This window comes from Pseudophryne corroboree, chromosome 9 (assembly GCF_028390025.1).
Source record: "Pseudophryne corroboree isolate aPseCor3 chromosome 9, aPseCor3.hap2, whole genome shotgun sequence".
Classification (NCBI taxonomy): domain Eukaryota; kingdom Metazoa; phylum Chordata; class Amphibia; order Anura; family Myobatrachidae; genus Pseudophryne; species Pseudophryne corroboree.
The window spans coordinates 376,600,825-376,622,087 of record NC_086452.1 but is presented as its reverse complement, the minus strand read 5'-3'; the positions used below and the strand labels follow the sequence as shown (position 1 = coordinate 376,622,087).

Sequence of the window (21,263 nt, the reverse complement as noted above, 5' to 3'; positions counted from 1 at the left end):
CTTTTACCATATCCATTTTTTTAGCGCTGTCTATACCTATTCCTACAATGCTTTAGATACTGTTGGATGTATTAAGGAATATACCAAATGAAAGGCACTGTAACACAAGGGCAGGGTCCACTCTGCTTTTAAACACCTTAAGTAAACATTTCAAGTTTGGGTTGTATTAGGGTTCAAAAGGAACAATACAGTTCACATTCAAGCGTAATCCTAACCTCATGCAGAGATATCTCTGCACGTTAATTTGTAGTTTCTGCTTTGCAAGTTCCATCCACAGACTGCAGAACATGCTCAGCAGTACATTGCCACTGTTTACTAATTCCCCTTTCACATCGCAATGGCGGGTCACACCCCGGAATTGGACATGGGTCCTTCCCGGGTGCAACCTGCCATGAGACCCCTTTCAGACTGGCAACCCGACACGGCAATATGCCAAGTCGGGTTGCTATCGGGGGCGGTGCTGACACATTGGGTGCAGAGGTTGAACTGTCGGGTGCTCAATCCGGGATATTTCAACCTGGCCCTTTCTCATCGCACTTCCACCCAGGTTTACCCGGCAATATACAGGGTTATTTGTGCGATTTGAAAGGGGTATTAGAGGAACCATAGTTAGGATGCACATGAGAGACATGGATTGTGAATGGAAAACATGTCCAACGCCTCACAGCATGATGGACAGTGCCGGATTAACAACAGTAGCCAGGGAGGTTGCCCAGAGGCACACACACACACACACACACACAAGGACCCCCCCCCTACATCACCAGCATAGAGGACACTGCGGCAGATGTATTAAGCCTGGAGAAGGCATAAAGAAGTGATAAAGTGGTGATAAGTGCAAGGTGATAACGCAACAGCCAATCAGCGCCAATATGTTAATTGACAGTTACGAGCCGATTGGCTGGTGCGTAATCACCTTGCACTTATCACCGCTTTATCACTTTTTTTATTCTTTACCACTTCTTTATCCAGGCTTAATACATCTGCCCCATTATAGCATAAGTGAAATATTGTTTCTGTGTAACAATATTGTGAACTTGAGGCAGTACATTGTGTTTAACACATTTCTGTTGCTGGAAGAATGTACACCCTATACTTTTAATAACATCACCAGCATACTATATAGACAATTTTATTATTAGGGCCAGCCACAACCCTTAATCCGGCCCTGAGAATGGAGACCATTATAACTGGTTACTGCTGTCACCAGGAAAACCTGTTTAGAATACTAGGCAATTTGTTAAGTTCCACTGAATTAGTCTCACATACATCTAAGGGGTCTATGACCCAAGCCTTGAAGAGAGAGATAAAGTGGACAGAGATAAAGTACCAACCAACCAGATCCTGTCATTTTTCAAATACAGCCTGTAATATTGCAGTTAGTAGCCGATTGGCTGGTAACTTTATCTCTCTCCAAAGTTTAGTACATAGACCCCTATGTCACTTATGTCATCTACCTGACAGAACCTTCTGCTAGTATCAATAAACAGAAATCACATGACATCTTCTTACCATTATAATAGTAACCCTTTATGACCTTCGCCGTTTCATCTAGGCGGTACTCATTGAGCTTCTTCTGAGTGAGTTCATGCCAGAAGCCAGCATCTAATGCACTACAGAGAGGTACAAACTGGAGCTTGAGGTGGCCAGGCGCTGACTGCTCAGCCAGGTTTTTATCCTCGGATGCCATTAGTGGTTTCAGAGATTACTACAAGAAAAGAAATGTAGAGAAACATTATAATATGTCTGACGTTACAGCTAAATATAGCACATTCTAGGCTAAATTATGTGCAAATGCTTCACTGTATTCTGGGGATGAAAAGAAGACTTTGCTATGGAGGCATCTATTGTCCTGAGCCGTACTATCATGATGACATGAGGCTGTTCTACCACATGCTATGTAAATGAGTTACTATAACAACAAATGTCATTATCATATTCTTTTCTATTCAGGAGTGCAAAACAGTTTTCCATTAGTAAAGAAGTATTATACAAAGAAAAATTATGTGATGTCTTAACTATTCTTCAGTCTATGGGAGCGAATTCAATGGCTTCCCTGCAGTTGCCACTAGATGGCGCCCGACTGAGCATTTCTCAGTTCTTGCCACGTTCGGGAATGATTAGCCGCAGGGACACACATTTCAGCTTGCAGCCCCAGTGGTGGGGAGCTGAAATGCATGAAAAGTTGGCTGTTTGGGCACCAAAACAGCACTTTATGCATCGCGCCCAGAACTTTAGATGGGTTTAGCTGCTTTACATGGCTAAACCTATTCTGTTTGGGTGCGACATGATAAAAAAAAAAAAATATATAAACCATTTGAATACACCCCCTGATCTAGAATCACTTTAGACAGAAGATTGGGCACGCAGATACAATTGAATTGCCCCCTATGCATATAACAGTCTGCACTCAACATAGCTTAATCCTTTAGTGCAGTGATTTTCAACCTTTTTAAACTCGTGGCACACTAAACAGGATTTTAAAATTGCCAAGGCACACCATCAGTTTTTTAATCCAATATAATACATATAGGGCTATATTCAATTAGAGCTGAAAGCTGCTGTCGAAAAGACATCAGTCTTCGACTTTTTAAGGTCGAATGGTGATTCGACCTATTCAGTCCCCGCTATTTTTATTCGACCAGTCGGGGAATTCGACTTGTCGAATAGTACGTGAATTGGCGGTATAGCTGCCGATTCACGTACTTTTGATGGAAACGGGGCCAAGTTCAACAGGATTTGGCCCCGTTTCCGACCATCTCAGTCCGACATAAAAAAATGTCAGACTGAGATGAGGGACCTTAGAGGAGGGGACAGGGAGAGCCGCGGGCAGACAGGGGAGAGCAGCGCTATAGCACAGCGCTGCAGGAAGATGTGTCACAGCCGCGCCGCTCATGGCAGCGTTCACCCAGCTCCAGCAAGTGAGGGCACGCTTGCTGGAGCCGGGTGGACACTGCCGAGAGGTCTAGCGGCTGTGAGACATCCTTCTGCAGCGCTGCTGTCCTCCGTCTGCCCGCGGCTCTCCCCGCTGGTCTCCCTCCTCTCCTCCGCTCACAGGTATCATCTCAATTCGACATTTTTTAAAGTCGAATTGAGATGGGATTGAATAGGGGTTGTCGGATCCATTCTCACAAATGCATGTCGGAATGGATCCAACCCTAATTGAATATACCCCATAATAACAAATATTGACACATTTAATATATGTTGATAAACATTTATTATTTCTCTTAAAATGAGTACAAATAAATAGTTTTTACTTACTTAAGAATATCAGTGGAAAACCTGTGCTTGGTGATGTCTCTTGTACGAGGACGGATGGTTGTAATTCTACACATCTGCCCCACCAGCATAATTATACACACATGCCCCCCACTTTAATTCCACACACCTGCCCCCTCATAGTAATGAGACACACATTTCCCTCACTATAATTCCACACACAAGCTCCCCCCATATTAATGCCACACACACAAGCTCCCCCCATATTAATGCCACACACGTGCCCCCACATATTAATGCCACACACCTGCCCCCCATATTAATGCCACACACCTGCCCCCCATATTAATGCCACACACCTGCCCCCCCTATTTAATGCCACACACCTGCCCCCCCCATATTAATGCCACACACCTGCCCCCCCCATATTAATGCCACACCGGCACCCCCCTAGTAATTTTACACACCTGCCCCCCCTAGTGATTTCACACACCTGCCCCTCCTAATAATTCCACTCACCAGCTCCCCCCATATTAATGCCACACATCTGCCCCCCCCACACACATTAATGCCACACACTTGCCCCCACATATTAATGCCACACACATGCTCCTCCATAGTAATTCCACACACCTGCCCCCTAGCTCCCATAATAATTTCTCACGCTTGGACTGCACCAGGCAGCACGGAGCAGGGCAGTGAGTGAGTGGGCAGGAATGCGATACATGGTGCCAGAGAGTCCCGCAGCAGCCGGCAGCCAGATAAGTAAGCCTGCTTGGCCAGAGCTGCACTTCCTTTCCGCGACATGCGGCCCGTGACCTTTGGTGACTCATAGGTCATGGGCCGGATGTTGCGGAACGGAAGTGCAGCGCTGGCAGAGCAGGCTTATATATCTGGCTGCTGCGGGACTGTCTGGCGGGTGGCGGGTCTCTTGTGGCCAGTGGCAGGTCTGTCTGTCTGTCTGGCGGTAGGCGGCGGCGGGTCTGTGCGTTGGGAACCTCTGGTGGGCGGCAGCACACCTAGCAACTGGTCTAGTGTGCCGCGGCACACCAGTTGAAAAAGGCTGCTTTAGTGTATGCCCTAGCACAAACATTCAGGCTCTGTGGCTGGTGATGTTCTTGTTTAACCACTATGTAATGGATCCAGCTTGATCCATTATACAGAGATTGGTTATCCATGCATTTCTGTTTCATAACATCACACATTTTACATAACCAAAACCCTTTATTTATTTAACATTTATCTATATAGTGCCAGCATACACTGATCGCTTTACAACTAGGAGCAAGCACAATAATAACACAAGACTGGGTATGAAGAGACAGAGGAGTAAGAAATACCTGCTTGCAAGGTCACAATCTATAGAAAAATAGGAGCTATATACGTGTATTATTTTATATATTGCTCGCGTGGATGTCTGTTATTGCTCAGCAGAACTAATTTCACAAAGACAGTAGTGCCATCTAATATTGTGATGTATATTTTATATTGCACATTTATCAGAAAATGTATTTGTAAACAATACTGTATTTGCATTTTTTCCTTCAGGGATTAACACAAAAAGATGCTTGGGGCCAGGGGCATAGCCAGAACTTTGTGGGCCCCATAGCAACATTTTGAAGGGGCCCCGTCCCAATGCTTCTAGAGAGACACTTTTCTGCAGCAGTTGTTAATTTTATGCCCTATAATAGTGCCCTAGTTCATTTTCTGAACCATAGTAGAGCCTTATTTCATGTTATGCCCCATAGTAGTGCCCTAATTTCTTTTATGAATCGCAGTAGTGCTTAAGTTCACCCTACTGTATGTCACATTTCAGAGCTGCCAGTACACATTATGCCGCACAGTAACCCCAATTCACATTGTGATATATAGTGCTCTCCATTCATATTGTGCCTCATTACAGTAAACTAAATGCCCTCCAGTTCATTTTATACCAACCTACAATAAGCAGAGGCATACCTAGATATACTGCAGGCCCAAGGAACAAGTTTGAAAGGATCCCTACGTACCACCTAATGGCGACAAATGTATATTACACATGTAACTGTGACAGGGAATGTGGCCCCTCTTAGCTCTGGGCCCCATAGCAGCTGCACTGCCTGCGCCTATGGTAGCTACGCCCTTACTTGTGGCTACTAACGTGTCAGCAAGCCACGTAAAGCTGTCCAAGGGAGATGCAGCTGGTCCCAAGATGTAGGGGCCTTATTCAGGTTGGATCGTGCATACCCCCAAATATCAGCCCAGTGCGCACACGCAGGGCCCGCACTACTCGTGCACAGGCAGGGAGATGCGATTGCATCTCAGTAATGCTAACACCTCTGCCTGACTGACAGTATTAAGGCCATATACTGTAGTATGTAGACCCATTGCGCAGGGGCAGAACGTTGTATCCTTAAACTATTCTTCTAAATCCTAAAATTTATATTTCAGCTGACTGTGTATGCCAGACACTAAAGCTCCAAGTGTCCCGACAATGGGCCTTATTCAGGTTCGTTAGCACACTTTTCGGCAAAACCATGTTGCATTGCAGGTGGGGCAGATGTACCATGTGCAGAGAGTTAGATTTGGGTGGGGTGTGTTCATAAAGCAGCCAGTATTTACCCTGCACAGAAACAATATAACCCACCCGAATCTAAATCTCTCTGCACATGTTACATTTGCCCCACCTTCAGTGCACATGGTTTTGTCCATAAGAGTGCTTTTTTGGTTTGCTAACAAACCTGGATAACCCCCAATGCGCAATGCTAAATTCTTAAAATAAAGTACCTGAGGCACAACAGTGTCATATGGGCCTGACAGCATACCGTGCATGCATGGACTACTGCAAGCAAGCACGAGACACTACCAATCTTGGATTTTCATTATTGCCAACTTTTGAAATGTGTATCCATTAATAGTAACCCTCTAGAACAGCAAACTACCCCTGATGAAACAAAAAGGAGCGTTGCAGGAGTGCTACAACTGGTGCTTACACTCATATTGCCAATCTCCTGCAGAGCTAATGTCCAGTCTATGGGGGAATGTATCAAACCGTTGAGAGAGATAAAGTTTTGAAATTTTAATTTTACAGGCGGTGCTAGATGAAGGACTGGGCAACTTTTCCACATCATCTCCCCCTACTGTATACCTGCTACATTTAGTTCTTTCAAACCGCCTGAGGCGGGACGCTCCCGGGAGCTGTACACAGGTGCCAGGGCCGGTGCTAGGGTGTTCGGCGCCCCCCTGCAAACTATAAAATATGGGACAACGCACATAAAGCCCCCTATAGCAGTGACGCTTATACACACAATGAACCCTGTGGTAGTGACGCTTACACACGTAACGTTCCCAGCAGCAGTGATGTTTATACAAGACTCGCCTTGTAGTAGTGATGCTAACACACATAACGCCCCCCTGTACCAGTGATGCTTACACGCGTAACACCCCCTGTATCGGTGACACTAACACACGTAACTCCCCCTGTACTAGTGACGCTTACACACAATGCTCCTGTACCAGTGATGCTTACACACTGTACCAGTTACGCTTACACACGTAACTCCCCCTGTAGCAGTGATGCTTACACACGTAACACTCCCTGTATCAGTGATGCTTACATGCATAACGCCTGCTGCAGCAGTGATGTTAACACACGTAACGTCCCCCGTTTGTGACGCTTACTCGTAGCGCACCCTGTAGCAGTCACGCTCTCACAAGTAACGTCCCCTGTACCAGTGACGCTCCCACACGTAACGCCCCCTGTACCAGCGACGCTCCCACACGTAACGCCCCCTGTACCAGTGACGCTTTCACACGTAACGCCCCCTGTACCAGTGATGCTTTCACACGTAACGCCCCCCTGTACCAGTGACGCTCCCACACGTAACGCCCCCTGTACCAGCGACGCTCCCACACGTAACGCCCCCTGTACCAGTGACGCTTTCACACGTAATGCCCCCTGTACCAGTGACGCTTTCACACGTAACGCCCCCTGTACCAGTGATGCTTTCACACGTAACGCCCCCTGTACCAGTGACGCTCCCACACGTAACGCCCCCTGTAGCAGTCACGCTCTCACACGTAACGCCTCCTGTAGCAGTGACGCTCCCACACGTAACGCCCCCTGTACCAGCGACGCTCCCACACGTAACGCCCCCTGTACCAGTGACTCTTTCACACGTAACGCCCCCTGTACCAGTGACTCTTTCACACGTAACGCCCCCTGTACCAGTGATGCTTTCACACGTAACGCCCCCTATACCAGTGACGCTCCCACACGTAAGGCCCCATGTACCAGTGACGCTTACACACATTATGCCCACATCCACACACACACATACTGTACATACATTACACACATACACAGTCACATACACACACTTACCTAAAGAAGTCTGGCAGGCCGAAGATGTAGCAGGTCATCCCCCTATGTAGCAGGGTGCTGCAGCCGGTTCCCGTGTAGCTCCGCCCCCTTTTGGATACCTTACGGCTACTGCACTGTCACAGGGGAGGGGAGGGGAGAGTAGGCTTCATGCTTCAATCCTTACAGTACTTTACAAGCAGCAGCTGTACCTCTGAGTCTCTGGCAGCCTGGTGACCATGTAGCTCCACCCCATGAAGCTCCACCCCCTCTGCCCCTTGAGGCTCTGCCCTCTTTTCTGATGAACACAATCAAGTAGGGGAGGACTGGAGGCTTGCCTTGAAGCTACCGGCACCACAGTGTGACAGGGGAAGCAGCCAGCAGCAGCATCAGCAGGGGGACAGGTGCAGCGGCAGCACAGGGATGCAGAGCAGGGAGAGCACCTCTCCTGCATGGCGCCTCCCAGCACTGCATCCCTTTGCTGAGCGGGTAGCGCTGGTCCTGACAGGTGCTTTCCGGGTGCGACACGCATCAGGCCTCTCGCCGCCGCTGTCCCTAACCCGGCATATTGACGTGGGCGGCGCTTGGAGATCACATGATCTCCAAGCGCCGCCCGTCCACACAGAGTGAACAGGAAACGGGTTGCATCAACCCAGCTTCCCGTTCACATAGCACAGCGAGCCGCTTGCTACGCAAGTTGGAATACCGGGTCTCTCGAATCGGATTATTCTAATTGGGCCTTTTCAGACCGCACAGCAACATGGGTTATGGGCCTAATTCAGACCTGATCACTCCTCTGCGTTTTTTCAAGAGGTCTGCGATCCGATAGTCGCCGCCCTGAGAGAGTGAAAACCCGCACCGTGGAAGTGTGCGAATGCATGTGTACGGCGTGTGAAAACTTTGCCTGACAGCGGACATCTAATTATAGAGAACCCTAATCACCAGAAAACTTCCTGCACTATCTCAGTATTTCTGTTTTACTTATACTTTTTAATACAATATTTAATTTCTCTGCTACCCAGCAGCACCATATTCAATACTGAAATGATTAGGCAGCCATCATCAATCATCAGACGTTACTGTTACTCTAGATATCGCAGCATATTGCAGGACTGACTATATTCTGTTTCTTATGACCTAAACTGGGCTGCAGATTGCTTTTTATTTTACATCCAGCAGCGCATCACCTTCATTTTAAGAATCAGAGTCGGAGTCCCATAACTCAGTTTCGTTGTGTTATTTTGGGGTTTGTGTCATTGAGTCCAGCACCCCACACATCCATACAAAGGTGTTTTTTTAAATCACCAGTGATTGATAGGCTTGCTCTGCAGAAATATTCTCTCTGCTATTAGAGAAGCAGCAACGCTCTCCTAACGGAATGCAGTCAATATACCGGCTGTCAGGATCCTTGCATGCAGGATACCGACACCGGAATCCGGCGGTCGCCATCCCGACCACAGCCATGTGTTCCCACTCGGGTGGTGGGTCCATGCCACGTCGCCACCACCTGAGTGGAAATATAATCTAAGCTTGCCACCGCACCGGGCCCTAAGTGTGGTGAGCGCAGGATTCCAGCAGCCGGGATGCCGCTGTTGGTATACTGACAGCCGGCATCCTGTCTGCCCGGATTACATATGTATTCCCTCCTAACATAGCAACCAAACCTACTGTAGGTGGGTGTAAGGCTGGGTACTCGCTTGGCTGATGTATCGACCATCCTCCAACCAGCCGACCGATCTACTGATTGATAAGGTTAATGCAGAAACGATCTTGTGCATACAGTACACAAGTGGTTCACGAACTAGCATACCGACGGTCGGGCTTCTGGCACCGGTATGCTGGTCGCCGGGAGCCCGGGCAGCCGGCATACCCTACTACACCCGTTTGAATATGCTTGCCCACTTGTGATGTCATACTCAGTGGATTCTGCGGCCGATTTATCATTCGGTTGGTTAGATGCCCATATACACAGACAGATATATCTGGAATCAGCTATGCTGCGGGGCTCACCTGATATGTCTGTGAACAACATAATTCGCAGACATATCAGCTGCACACATGAACAGATGCACTTGGCGATATATTGCTTGTCGGCTGCACAAACGATATATCACATACAGTGTACCCAGATTAAGAAAGCATAGTGAAAATATTGAAATATAAACACTAACACCATTATTTCATATGGTTATTCAACTGACTAAGCTTCATAAATAACTGAAATGTGTGGTTTTACACCACACTGACCACGCATCTTTTTAGCAATTTCAAAAATCTGCTCTATTTGCTTTTGGGTAAAATGTACTCTAAGATTTAAATAGTACAAGGAAATTAACAAGCCATTCTAAGATGTCCTCTGCAGGCTCCAGTACCCGACTAGCACAGTCTTATGATTGGCAGCCCTGGCACTTTTACAAGCGCTAACTGCCGTGACTGAAAATCATGGGGCAGCCTGACAACAAATCTATATGTCATTGCCAGGGTCAGTGGATTTTATCAATTAAGAATGCTGTATAGGACATTTAGAATGGAAAGGTTGAGTATTTGTCATTAAAATCTCAACAAAAAAAAGCTTATTCTTCAGAAACAAAACATCTGTGGAAGTGGACATTCACAAATGGGAAATTGATTTGAAAAATAACCATTCAGGACCGAAGACATTTAAAGCTCTGACCTTGGAAAGAGGTATTTTTCCTCTGTAAACTATATGTCCTTTAAACGGGTGGTCTTCAGTATGCCGGCGGTCAGGCTCCCGGCGACCAGCATACCGGCGCCGGGAGCCCGACAGCCGGCATACCGACATTTATTCTCCCTCGTGGGGGTCCAAGACCCCCCTGGAGGGAGAATAAAATAGTGTGGCGCGCCACCGTGCCCGTAGCGTGGCGAGCGCAGCGAGCCCGCAAGGGGCTCATTTGCGCTCGCCACACTGTTGGTAAGCCGGCGGCCGGCCTCCCGGCGCCGGTATGCTGGTCGCCGGCCGCCGGTAGATCGTAGTGAACCCCTTTAAACATATTAAGATACTGCAAGGAGTCTCGAGTCTCAATACCTAAACAGTCTTCAATGTATGGGAACTTTAATACTTGTGATCAAGTTGCATTTGGTCAAGCTCCTCGAAGCTTATTTTATAATTGTAAACACAACTTGGGTCAGCATGCCGACAGCCAGAATCCAGTCAGCAGCATCCTGACGGATTTTGGTAAGTATTGTAACACTAACGACACCCCTCTTGCGGCCTAACAATAACTGTCCCCTCCTGCAGCCTAACCCTAACTGTTCCCCTAGTGCCTAGCCCTAACCCCAATACTTACCGTTGGGATCTTGGTCGTCGGAATTCCGCTGCCGGGATTCTGCCCGTCGGCATGCTGAGCGCTGGGATATTGGCTACATCCCCGCAGATTAGGTTTTTAGAAAGGAAAGTTCTTTGCAGTTAATAGGTAGCAAAACAAACAAACAAACAAACAAACAACAACAGTAATACACAAATGATGTATAAAAATCTTTGAAAACACAAAACTAAAAACATTCTAAACTTATATTCAACTCAGATAAAGTGGTTTCCATCACTCAGTAGGAAGATTTTTTATTTTCTTTTTCTTTTAAAGCACTGATTGCCAGTAGTCACTGACCTACTGAGAGAGGGGTGAAGACATTAGGTTGACACTAAAGCTGGGTAAACGCTGGAGAAATGTCAGGCCAATCTGCTGTTTCATAATGACAAATTGCCTACATCGCTCTGTGTGTACGGGTGATTGAGCGCTCTGGCGGTCGCTAGAGATGGGAGCTGGGTTTGATGTGCTGCACATCAAACCTAGCAATATCATTAGTAACCTTGTTTATGCTAATGGAAAATAGCACACGAGGATAGCACATCCTTCATTAAACTTGTTCCAGTGTGTACACTCAATCTGGCTCAAGGTCATTTGTTCCGTTGTCGGAACGAATGCCCGTCGCTCCAGTGTGTACCCAGCTTAATGTCAACAATCATGTCGGCACCGCAGTATCGAGAGCTATGATGTCAGCAGGCACCATATCAATATTGGGAGTCTCACTGAAGAAGCATCACTGAGAAACAGCTGTCTGAGAAGCCGGTGCCCTCGAGTGCACTAGCGGGACACCGCACCACCAGTACAGCCAGACTGAACACAGCAGATTCACTGCTGCGATACCCATACTCAGAACAGGTACCTCCTTGCTTTCAGGGCACTGTGAGAAGTGCTGCGGGGCATGGTTAGAGAACCTGCAATACCATTAGGTACCTGGGACCGGCCAGCCATCGGGGCACGGAACCCTGCCGCAGACCTTTCTGCTTTCCACACACACCACAATAGGTCAGAGTATCGCACACCCTGTACCAATACCAGTGGCACATGCAGGGAAACAGCATACTCTGAGGGCAGCCCGTGTGTCTTTAATCTATATCTTTTCTGACACTATCATCTTCTACGTCGGCGCTCTCTCATTGTGGGTAATGATCTATTGAGTTCCCTGCGCTGAATACAACAGGGCACGCAGGTCGTTACACTACAGCAGCAGAAGCACCAAATTAACCTCATTCTAAACCCTGTGACACTGTGGGACACGCTCACTCACTATAAATGCACCTGCACACAGGGGGTCATTCCGAGTTGTTCGCTCGTTATATTTTTCTCGCAATGGAGTGATTAGTCGCTAATGCGCATGCGCAATGTCCGCAGTGCGACTGCGCCAAATAAATTTGCTATGCAGTTAGGTATTTTACTCACGGCATTACAAGGTTTTTTCTTCGTTCTGGTGATCGTAATGTGATTGACAGGAAGTGGGTGTTTCTGGGCGGAAACTGGCCGTTTTATGGGTGTGTGCGAAAAAACGGGGGGGAGTGTCTGAAGAAACGGGGGGGAGTGTCTGAAGAAACGGGGGGGAGTGTCTGAAGAAACGGGGGGGAGTGTCTGAAGAAACGGGGGGAGTGTCTGAAGAAACGGGGGGAGTGTCTGAAGAAACGGGGGCAGTGTTTGTGACGTCAAACCAGGAACGAAACTGACTGAACTGATCGCAGTTGCCGAGTAAGTGTGGAGCTACTCAGAAACTGCTAAGAAGTGTGTATTCGCAATTTTGCTAATCTTTCGTTCGCATTTTTGATAAGCTAAGAGTCACTCCCAGTAGGCGGCGGCTTAGCGTGTGCAAAGCTGCTAAAAGCAGCTTGTGAGCAAACAACTCGGAATGAGGGCCACAGTGATCAGCAGCTGCCCCAATTAGTGTCAAAATACAAGGTTGCCTGTTACTACCCCTCCACTCATGCAAGGAGTTTTACCCTCATCCTGCACGACATGCCCTCACATTGCATGTTATTAATCAGCAATATTGACATTAAGGACTGATGTCATCAACTACTGTATTTGGCAATTTTGTGAGATATTCTGTGGTGCGGAGTAATTTGTGATTGTTGTTTGGAGTCATTATTATTCTTTACCGGCTGTATACAGTATCTGCCCTGTGAACTGTGTTACCTACTGTATCAATAGGAATTATCCATGAGACCGTGAAAATATGGTACCAGTTTTGAAAAATAATTAATTTCGCTCAAGCTTTCTGAATTATAATTGAACTACACATTGTCTATTTGAAGCATTTATTACAGCAAGAGAATTTATTATCTCTGCTATTATCTACAACACAGGTTCTCAAACTCGGTCCTCAGGACCCCACACAGTGCATGTTTTGCAGGTCTCCTCACATAATCGCAAGTGAAATAATTAGCTCCACCTGTGGATCTTTTAAAATGTGTTAGTGAGTAATTAATACACCTGTGCACCTGCTGGGTTACCTGCAAAACATGCACTGTGTGGGGTCCTGAGTACCGAGTTTGAGAACCACTGATCTACAACTATATGTTATATGTGATGTTTGTCTATCTGTATGTGATTACAATACTTTTTGTTTTTTCAAGTACAGTAATAATAGGAATTTGGTTACCTACCGGTAAATCCTTTTCTCGTAGTCCGTAGAGGATGCTGGGGTTCACATTAGTACCATGGGGTATAGACGGGTCCACTAGGAGCCACTGGCACTTTAAGAGTTTGAGAGTGTAGGCTCGCTCCTCACTCTATGCCCCTCCTACCAGACTCAGTCTAGAAACTGTGCCCGAGGAGACGGACATCTTCGAGAGAAGGATTTAACACAGATAGTGGCGAGATTCATACCAGCTCACACATACAAGGTACATCAAGCTAACTAGCTTGAAAAACTCAGCAACTGCTGAAACTTTACTTACCAAGTAACAATGCAGTACATAACTAAACAAAGATGCACTGAACCAGATAACGGTTGCAGGAAAAGGAAGCGCTGGGCGGGCGCCCAGCTTCCTCTACGGACTACGAGAAAAGGATTTACTGGTAGGTAACCAAAATCCTTTGTCTCTTACGTCCTAGAGGATGCTGGGGTCCACATTAGTACCATGGGGATGCACCAAAGCTCCCAGAACAGGAGGGAGAGCGCGGAGGCTCCTGCAGAACTGATTGGCCTCTGATGATCTGAAGTTCAGTCAAAGTATCGAACTTGTAGAACTTAGCAAAAACGTGTTCGAGACCAAGTTGCCGCTCGGTAAAGTTGTAACGCCGAGACACCCCGGGCAGCCGCCCAGGAATACCCCACCTTACGAGTAGAGTGGGTTTTAACAGATTTTGGACACTGCAATCCAGCCGTAAAATACGCATGCTGGATATTGAATCTAATCCAGCGAGATATAGTCTGCTTTGAAGCAGGACACCCAATTTTCTTGGGATCATACAGGACAAACAGAGTCCGATTTTCTGTGACGAGCAGTCCTCTTCACATAGATTTTCAAAGCCCTCACAACATCCAAGGACTTTGATGAAATTGAGGAGTCTGTAGCCACTGGCACCACAATAGGTTGGTTGATATGAAATGCCAACACAACCTTCGGAAGAAACTGCTGACGTGTTCTGAGCTCAGCTCTATCTTCGTGGAAGATCAAGTACGGGATTTTACAGGACAAAGCCCCCAATTCTGATACACGTCTAGCAGAAGCTAAGGCCAACAACGTGACAGCCTTCCATGTAAGAAATTTGACCTCAACCTCCTGTAGAGGCTCAAACCAGTCCGACTGGAGAAACTGCAACACCACGTTAAGGTCCCAAGGCGCCGTAGGCGGTACAAAGGGAGGTTGGATGTGCAGAACTCCCTTCAAAAAAGTCTGAACCTCAGGTAGGGCAGCAAATTGTTTCTGGAAGAAAATAGACAGGGCCGAAATCTGGACCTTCACAGATCCCAACCGCAGGCCCATAACCACACCTGCTTGCAGGAAGAGGAGAGAACGTCCCAGTTGAAACTCCACCGCAGGAAATTTTTTGGATTCACACCAAGAGACATATTTCTTCCAAATACGATGATAATGTTTAGACGTTACCCCTTTCCTAGCCTGTATTAGGGTAGGAATGACCGTCTTCGGAATGCCCTTCCGAGCAAGTATCAGGTGCTCAACTCCCATACCATCAAACGTAGCCGCGGTAAGTCTTGATAGGCGAACGGCCTCTGCTGTAGCAGGTCCTCCTGAAGAGGAAGAGGCCTCGGCTCTTCCTGCAAGAGATTCAGAAGGTCCGCGTACCAAGCCCGCCTTGGCCAGTCTGGAGCAATGAGGATCGCTTGAACTCTTGTTCTCCTTATGAGCTTTAGAACTCTTGGAATGAGTGGAAGTGGTAGAAACACGTACACCGACTGGAACACCCACGGAGACACCAGGGCTTCCACTGCCACTGGTTGTGGGTCCCTCGACCTGGAACAATAGCATCGAAGCTTCTTGTTGAGACGAGAAGCCATCGTGTCTATTTGGGGTAACCCCCAAAGGTCTGCTATTTCCCTGAACACCTCCGGATGGAGATCCCGCTCCCCTGGATGGAGATCATGTCTGCTGAGGAAGTCTGCTTCCCAGTTGTCCACTCCCAAAATGAAGATTGCTGAGAGCGCCAACGTGTGTCTTTCTGACCAGAGGATGATTCTTGTTACCTCTGCCATTGCAGCTCTGCTCTTCGTTCTGCCCTGTCGGTTTATGTAAGCCACCGTCGTTACATTGTACGACTGTACTTGAATGGCCCGATTTTTTAGAAGATGGGCCGCCTGAAGAAGACCATTGCAGATGGCTCTTAATTCCAGGAGGTTGATCGGCAGGCCGGCCACCTGACTTGACCACCTTCCTTGGTAGGTTTCCCCCTGAGTGACTGTGCCCCAGCCCCGGAGGCTCGCATCCGTGGTTATAAGGACCCAGTCCTGAATCCCGAACCTGCGGCCCTCCAGAAGGTGAGGGAATTGGAGCCACCAGAGGAGTGAAATCCTGGCCTTTGGCGACAGACGAATCCTCTGGTGCATGTGGAGATGAGATCCTGACCACTTGTCCAGGAGATCCAGTTGCAAGGCCCGAGCATGGAACCTCCTGCACTGGAGAGCCTCGTAAGAGGCCACCATCTTTCCCAAAAGGCGAATGCATTGATGAACCGACAACCGGGCTAGCTTCAGGACATCCCGGACCATTGTTTGTATCACCAACACCTTTTCCTGAGGGAGAAACACCCCTGCACTTCTGTGTCGAGGATCATCCCCAGATAAGACAAATTCTGGGTTGGTTCCAAATGTGATTTTGGTAGGTTCAGAATCCAACCGTGGAGTCTGAGTAGTTGGGTTGTGAGAACAATGGACTGCAACAGCCTCTCCTTGGACGATGCCTTTATTAGCAAATCATCCAGAAATGGAATGATGTTCACCCCTTGAGAACCATCACTTTGGTGAACACCCTTGGTGCTGTTGAGAGGCCGAATGGCAGGGCCTGGAACTGGAAATGACAGTCCAGTAATGCGAAACGGAGATAAGCCTGATGCGGCAGCCAACTCGGAATGTGGAGGTACGCATCCTTGATATCCAGGGATACCAAGAATTCCCCCTCTTCCAAACCTGATATCACCGCCCGGAGAGACTCCATTTTGAACTTGAACTCCTTTAGAAAGGGGTTCAGTGATTTTAGGTTCAGAATGGGCCTGACCGAACCATCCGGTTTCGGTACCACGAAAAGGTTCGAATAGTAACCTGTGGTTTACAGATGAGGAGGAACTGGCACAATGACCTGTGCCTCCACCAACTTCTGGACAGCCTCTTGTAGGACAGTTCTGTCTGCCAGTAGAACTGGCAAGCCTGATTTGAAAAATCTGTGAGGAGGGAGATTTTGAAATTCCGGCCTGTATCCCTGGGACACAATATCTATCACCCAGGGATCCAGGCTGGACGATACCCAGACGTGACTGAACTGTCTGAGTCTCGCTCCCACTGGCCCCACCTCCAGGCCGCGCAGGCCACTGTCATGCGGAGGACTTTGGCGTACCTGAAACAGGCTTTTGTTCCTGGGAACCTGTGGCAGCAGGTTTCCTGGATTTAACTCGACCTCCCCTAAAGAAGGTATTGGACAGTTTGGCCTTTTTAGGCTTGTTAGGCCAAAAGGACTGTGATGCTGATGAAGAAAAGGATTTCTTCGGAGCAGGTGCAGCTGAGGGAAGAAACAGAGATTTACCTGCTGTAGCCGTGGATATCCATGCATCCAAAGCTTCCCCAAAGAGAGCCTGACCTGTGTAGGGTAGGGACTCCACGCTTTTCCTGGATTCCGCATCGGCCGACCACTGGCGCAGCCACAGTCCCCGACGAGCTGAAACAGACATGGAAGAGATTCCCGCAGCCATGGAACCCAGGTCTTTCATGGATTCTACCATAAAACCTGCTGAATCGTGAATGTTACGCAAAAACAATTCAACATCATCCGTATCCAAATCCTCAAGTAAGGTGCCTGACCACTTTACTATAGCTTTTGCAATCCATGCACTAGCAATAGTGGGACGTAATATGGCCCCCGAAGTGGTGTACATTGATTTAAGTGTATTATCAATTTTGCGATCAGCCGGCTCCTTTAAGGTGGTAGATCCTGAAACAGGCAAAGCCACCTTTTTTGGGAGTCTGGACACAGATGCGTCAACAATTGGCACCCTTTTAGGGATCTGGAATTTTTTCTCAGGGTTTTCCCATGCTTTCCCAAATATAGCATTTAATTCCTTTGACACAGGGAAGGTTAGCGAGGCTCTCTTATTTTCAGTGAAAAAAGCCTCCTCAACCTGCTCAGGTGTGGTATCATTAATATTCAACACATCCCTGATAGCCTCTATCAATTGCACCCCCTTTGCAAGAGAGGCAGACCCCTGCAACACATCCCCATTACCGTCTGTGGTGTCAGAATCGGTATCCGTGTCATCTTGCGTGACATAAACAAGCACACGTTTGTGGGGGTATATAGCGGAGCGTCCTGAGGTACCAGAATCGGGCAATACTGCCATAGAGTTCTATAATACCTGGGTTGCAGATTCATTATTTGCAACCCTGTCTGAAATCTGAGAAATTTAAGATTTGATAGAGGAAAACCACTCAGGTTCCCTTGCTGGAATCTGTGCTAAACCAGTGCTATCCTGATTACATGGAATGGGATCATCCTGGGAGGACATATCCTCCGCAGCATATGACACAGAGTCCCTGGACATAGCTAAAGGAGACAACCAAAAACATGTAAAAAGGTCAACATGAGTTTTTCAAGTTTTTTTGGTGTAGTTTTCTTTGTAAAGTGACCGGGAACCCTAATTAGTGCACCTATTTCTAGTGTCGACCTAGGTGATGTCGACCCCGAGTCCGCACACACCTGTGCTCAGGTCTCCCCTCCCCTTTTCCCTTCAAATACCACATCAATATCCTTAGACTGTCGACATGTTCACAATGTACACCACACCCTGAGAGAGTGTAATATCTGAATTGTGCAATAGGATGTACACTTCAAAATAAATATTTTTGCACTAGGAATTAAGGATGACCTGCCAGAAAATGACGGGGTAAAAGGAGGGGTTATTAAACAGGTCATTAACAAATTGCTAGCATGCTGCACAAGTATTTGCAGAAATTTCTTTACTTACAGTATATTCAGTAAGATCTGCAGTTTTCTCTGATTGCCTGTGGCTGGGTATGATAACCGTGTGATACAAGTATATTGACCCATGTCAAGTTATATGAGCAGTGCAGATGTAACATATAGTGCCACAGAGTCAGTGTCTAAAAGCTACTTACTAGATTTCTTTTCACAGAGATTGCTTCTGCTTTTCACACTTACTTTCCAACAGCAGTCTAATTATCTGGAGGTAAAGGAATCAGATAATAATCCCTGGCCACTGCAAATGGAAACTCAGTGTGAATAGCCGAAATGACTATGCATGGTAACAGAAGTCAGGTTGGCATGTACTGTATGTAGCTGTTGTGGAGCTAGAGTAAATGACAGCATGCCCTGCCATCACCCACCTGCCTGCTGCCTCTGAATAACTACAGTGTGACTACACACGCAGAGACTGGGAGATGCACAGAGATAGCAGTGTATTACCAGTATATAAGAACACTCACAGGCTCAGCCTCATAGCAGATTACTGTTCACTGCTGCTGTGTTCCTCTGACTCCTCTCTCTCTGCAGCCTGGGCACTGTACTACTTCCTGGTTTACTTGAAGCACATTGCCCACAGCTGTCATCTGACGACGGAAGCCCGGCTGGGACAAATCTATTAACAATGTGATATATTACTTTGTGTTGAGGCTGGAACAGCATGGGCCGTGCAGTTTGAAGCTATGTGCAGCGCTTATGTATGCTTAACTCATACTTGCCTACCTGACCCTCTCCATGAGGGAGAAAATGCTCTGTTCCTGGACTCTCCTGGTAATGTATGATTGCCATCACCTGTGGTGAAACACCTTTCTTATCAATTACCTAGCTCACCACAGGTGTTGGCAATCATACATTACCAGGAAAGTCCAGGAACAGAGCATTTTCTCCCTCATGGAGAGGGTCAGGTAGGCAAGTATGGCTTAACTTTGCAATAAACTGTTTTTTTTTGTGATGGAACTACGTTAAAGAGTATTCTTTATGTTATTGGGTTTAACTTGACTCTGCTATTTCATGCTGTTACTCTCCTTCATGACAGTAAATTGCTTAACTCTGTATTATGTACTTGATAACTTTGACAATATTCAATAGATTACCATTTGAATGAGAATAACAGAATGAGCTAAAGACGTAATCATAACCCAGTAATATACAAAGTTCTATTTCTTGAAGTTCTGTTAGAAAAAACACTGGCGGAGATTGATCAAAACTTGGAGAGAGATACTTTGGAAGCAGTGAAAAGAGAGGAGAAGTGAGCCTGTGGAGAAGTTGCCCATGGCAATGAAATTCCAGAGAGCGTAATTAAGAACTGCTCTGAACAACTAGCAGGAATGTTTACTATAATTTTTAATCTTTCTTTAGCGCAATGTATTGTCCCTAAAAATTTTAAATACACAGTAATTACTGTTATCCCAAAAAATGGTCAAATTAATACTAATGAGCCAAATGACTTCAGGCCAATTGCTCTTACGTCACTTATTATGAAGTCATTTGAGAAACTAATTACGAGACACTTAAAGGGCTTCATACCGGCCACTTTTGACCGGTTTCAATTTGCATATAGGGCAAATAGATCTACCGATAATGCTGCCCTTATTTACTTCATCATGTGCTCACTCATTTGGATAATAGGGATTCTTCTGTAAGAATTTTATTCGTAGACTACAGTTCGGCTTTTATTCCTACTTCCTTAGTTAACAAACTGACCCAGCTAGGTGTGGACAGTTTTGTCCGCAGATGGATCTTGATTTTTTTAACCAATAGGCCTCAGGTAGTTAGGATCAACAACAAAATTACAAAGGAGGTAATGATTAGCACAGGTGTACCACAGGGATGCGTGCTGAGTCCATTGCTCTATTCCTTGTTCACCTATGATTGTGTTTCTAGATCAGATACGGTGCATATAATTAAATTTGCAGACTATATTGCATTCGTAGGTCTTATTAGTGTTAACGATGACTCAGTATTTATATCTGAAGTATGTAGGTTGGAGAAGTGGAGTCAAGATAATCATCTAATTCTTCATGTTATAAAGACCAAAGAGATGATTTTTTATTGTAGGACAACACATCGGTATACTTACAGTCCTTTGGTCCTGGATAAGCAAGAGGTGGAGATAGTAACATCTTTTAAATTCTTGGGCATGACTATAGCTAACGATTTGTCATGGAATTCTCATACTGACACTGTCATAAAGAAAGCCCAACAGCGTTTATATTTTCTTAGGAAAATGCGTTCAGCAGGAATATCTGAGGCAATTTTAGTTAATTTTTACTCTTGTATTATTGAAAGTGTGCTTACTTACGGTATTTCCGTCTGGTTTGGAAATTGTAACGTAGTAGAGCGTAAGTCGCTTGATAGAATTGTTAAAACCGCTGGAAGAATAGTAGGTTTATAATTGCCCAATATCCAGTGTATTTATGAAAAGAGGCTCCTTACAAAGGCTAGGAGTATATTGAGTGATGAGACCCACCCTAATTATCGGGTATTGGGGGTAATTCCAAGTTGATCGCAGCAGGATTTATGTTAGCAGTTGGGCAAAACCATGTGCACTGCAGGGGAGGCAGATATAACATGTGCAGAGAGAGTTAGATTTGGGTGGGTTATTTTGTTTCTGTGCAGGGTAAATACTGGCTGCTTTATTTGTACACTGCAAATTAGATTGCAGATTGAACACACCCCACCCAAATCTAACTCTCTCTGCACATG

The 21,263-nt window shown here is 46.5% G+C and overlaps 1 protein-coding gene across 5 annotated transcripts in view; it reads right to left on the bottom strand.

Annotated features, from left to right (window-relative positions):
• The window catches only part of ATG7 (autophagy related 7), a 617,483-nt gene extending 596,449 nt beyond the window's left edge, over positions 1–21,034 (bottom strand). The window contains exons 1-2 of one of the 5 annotated variants that reach the window (XM_063940758.1): positions 20,856–21,034; positions 1,513–1,708 (exon numbers count right to left, since the gene is read on the bottom strand). In XM_063940758.1, the coding sequence (XP_063796828.1) occupies positions 1,513–1,690 (178 nt within the window). In that variant the 5' untranslated portion in view covers positions 1,691–1,708; positions 20,856–21,034. Of the gene's footprint in view, positions 1–1,512; positions 1,709–19,001; positions 19,234–20,855 lie in introns of those variants that run through there. The other 4 variants (XM_063940756.1, XM_063940759.1, XM_063940757.1 and 1 more) reach the window with 4 other exon arrangements.
• Between the last annotated feature and the right edge of the window lie 229 nt (positions 21,035–21,263).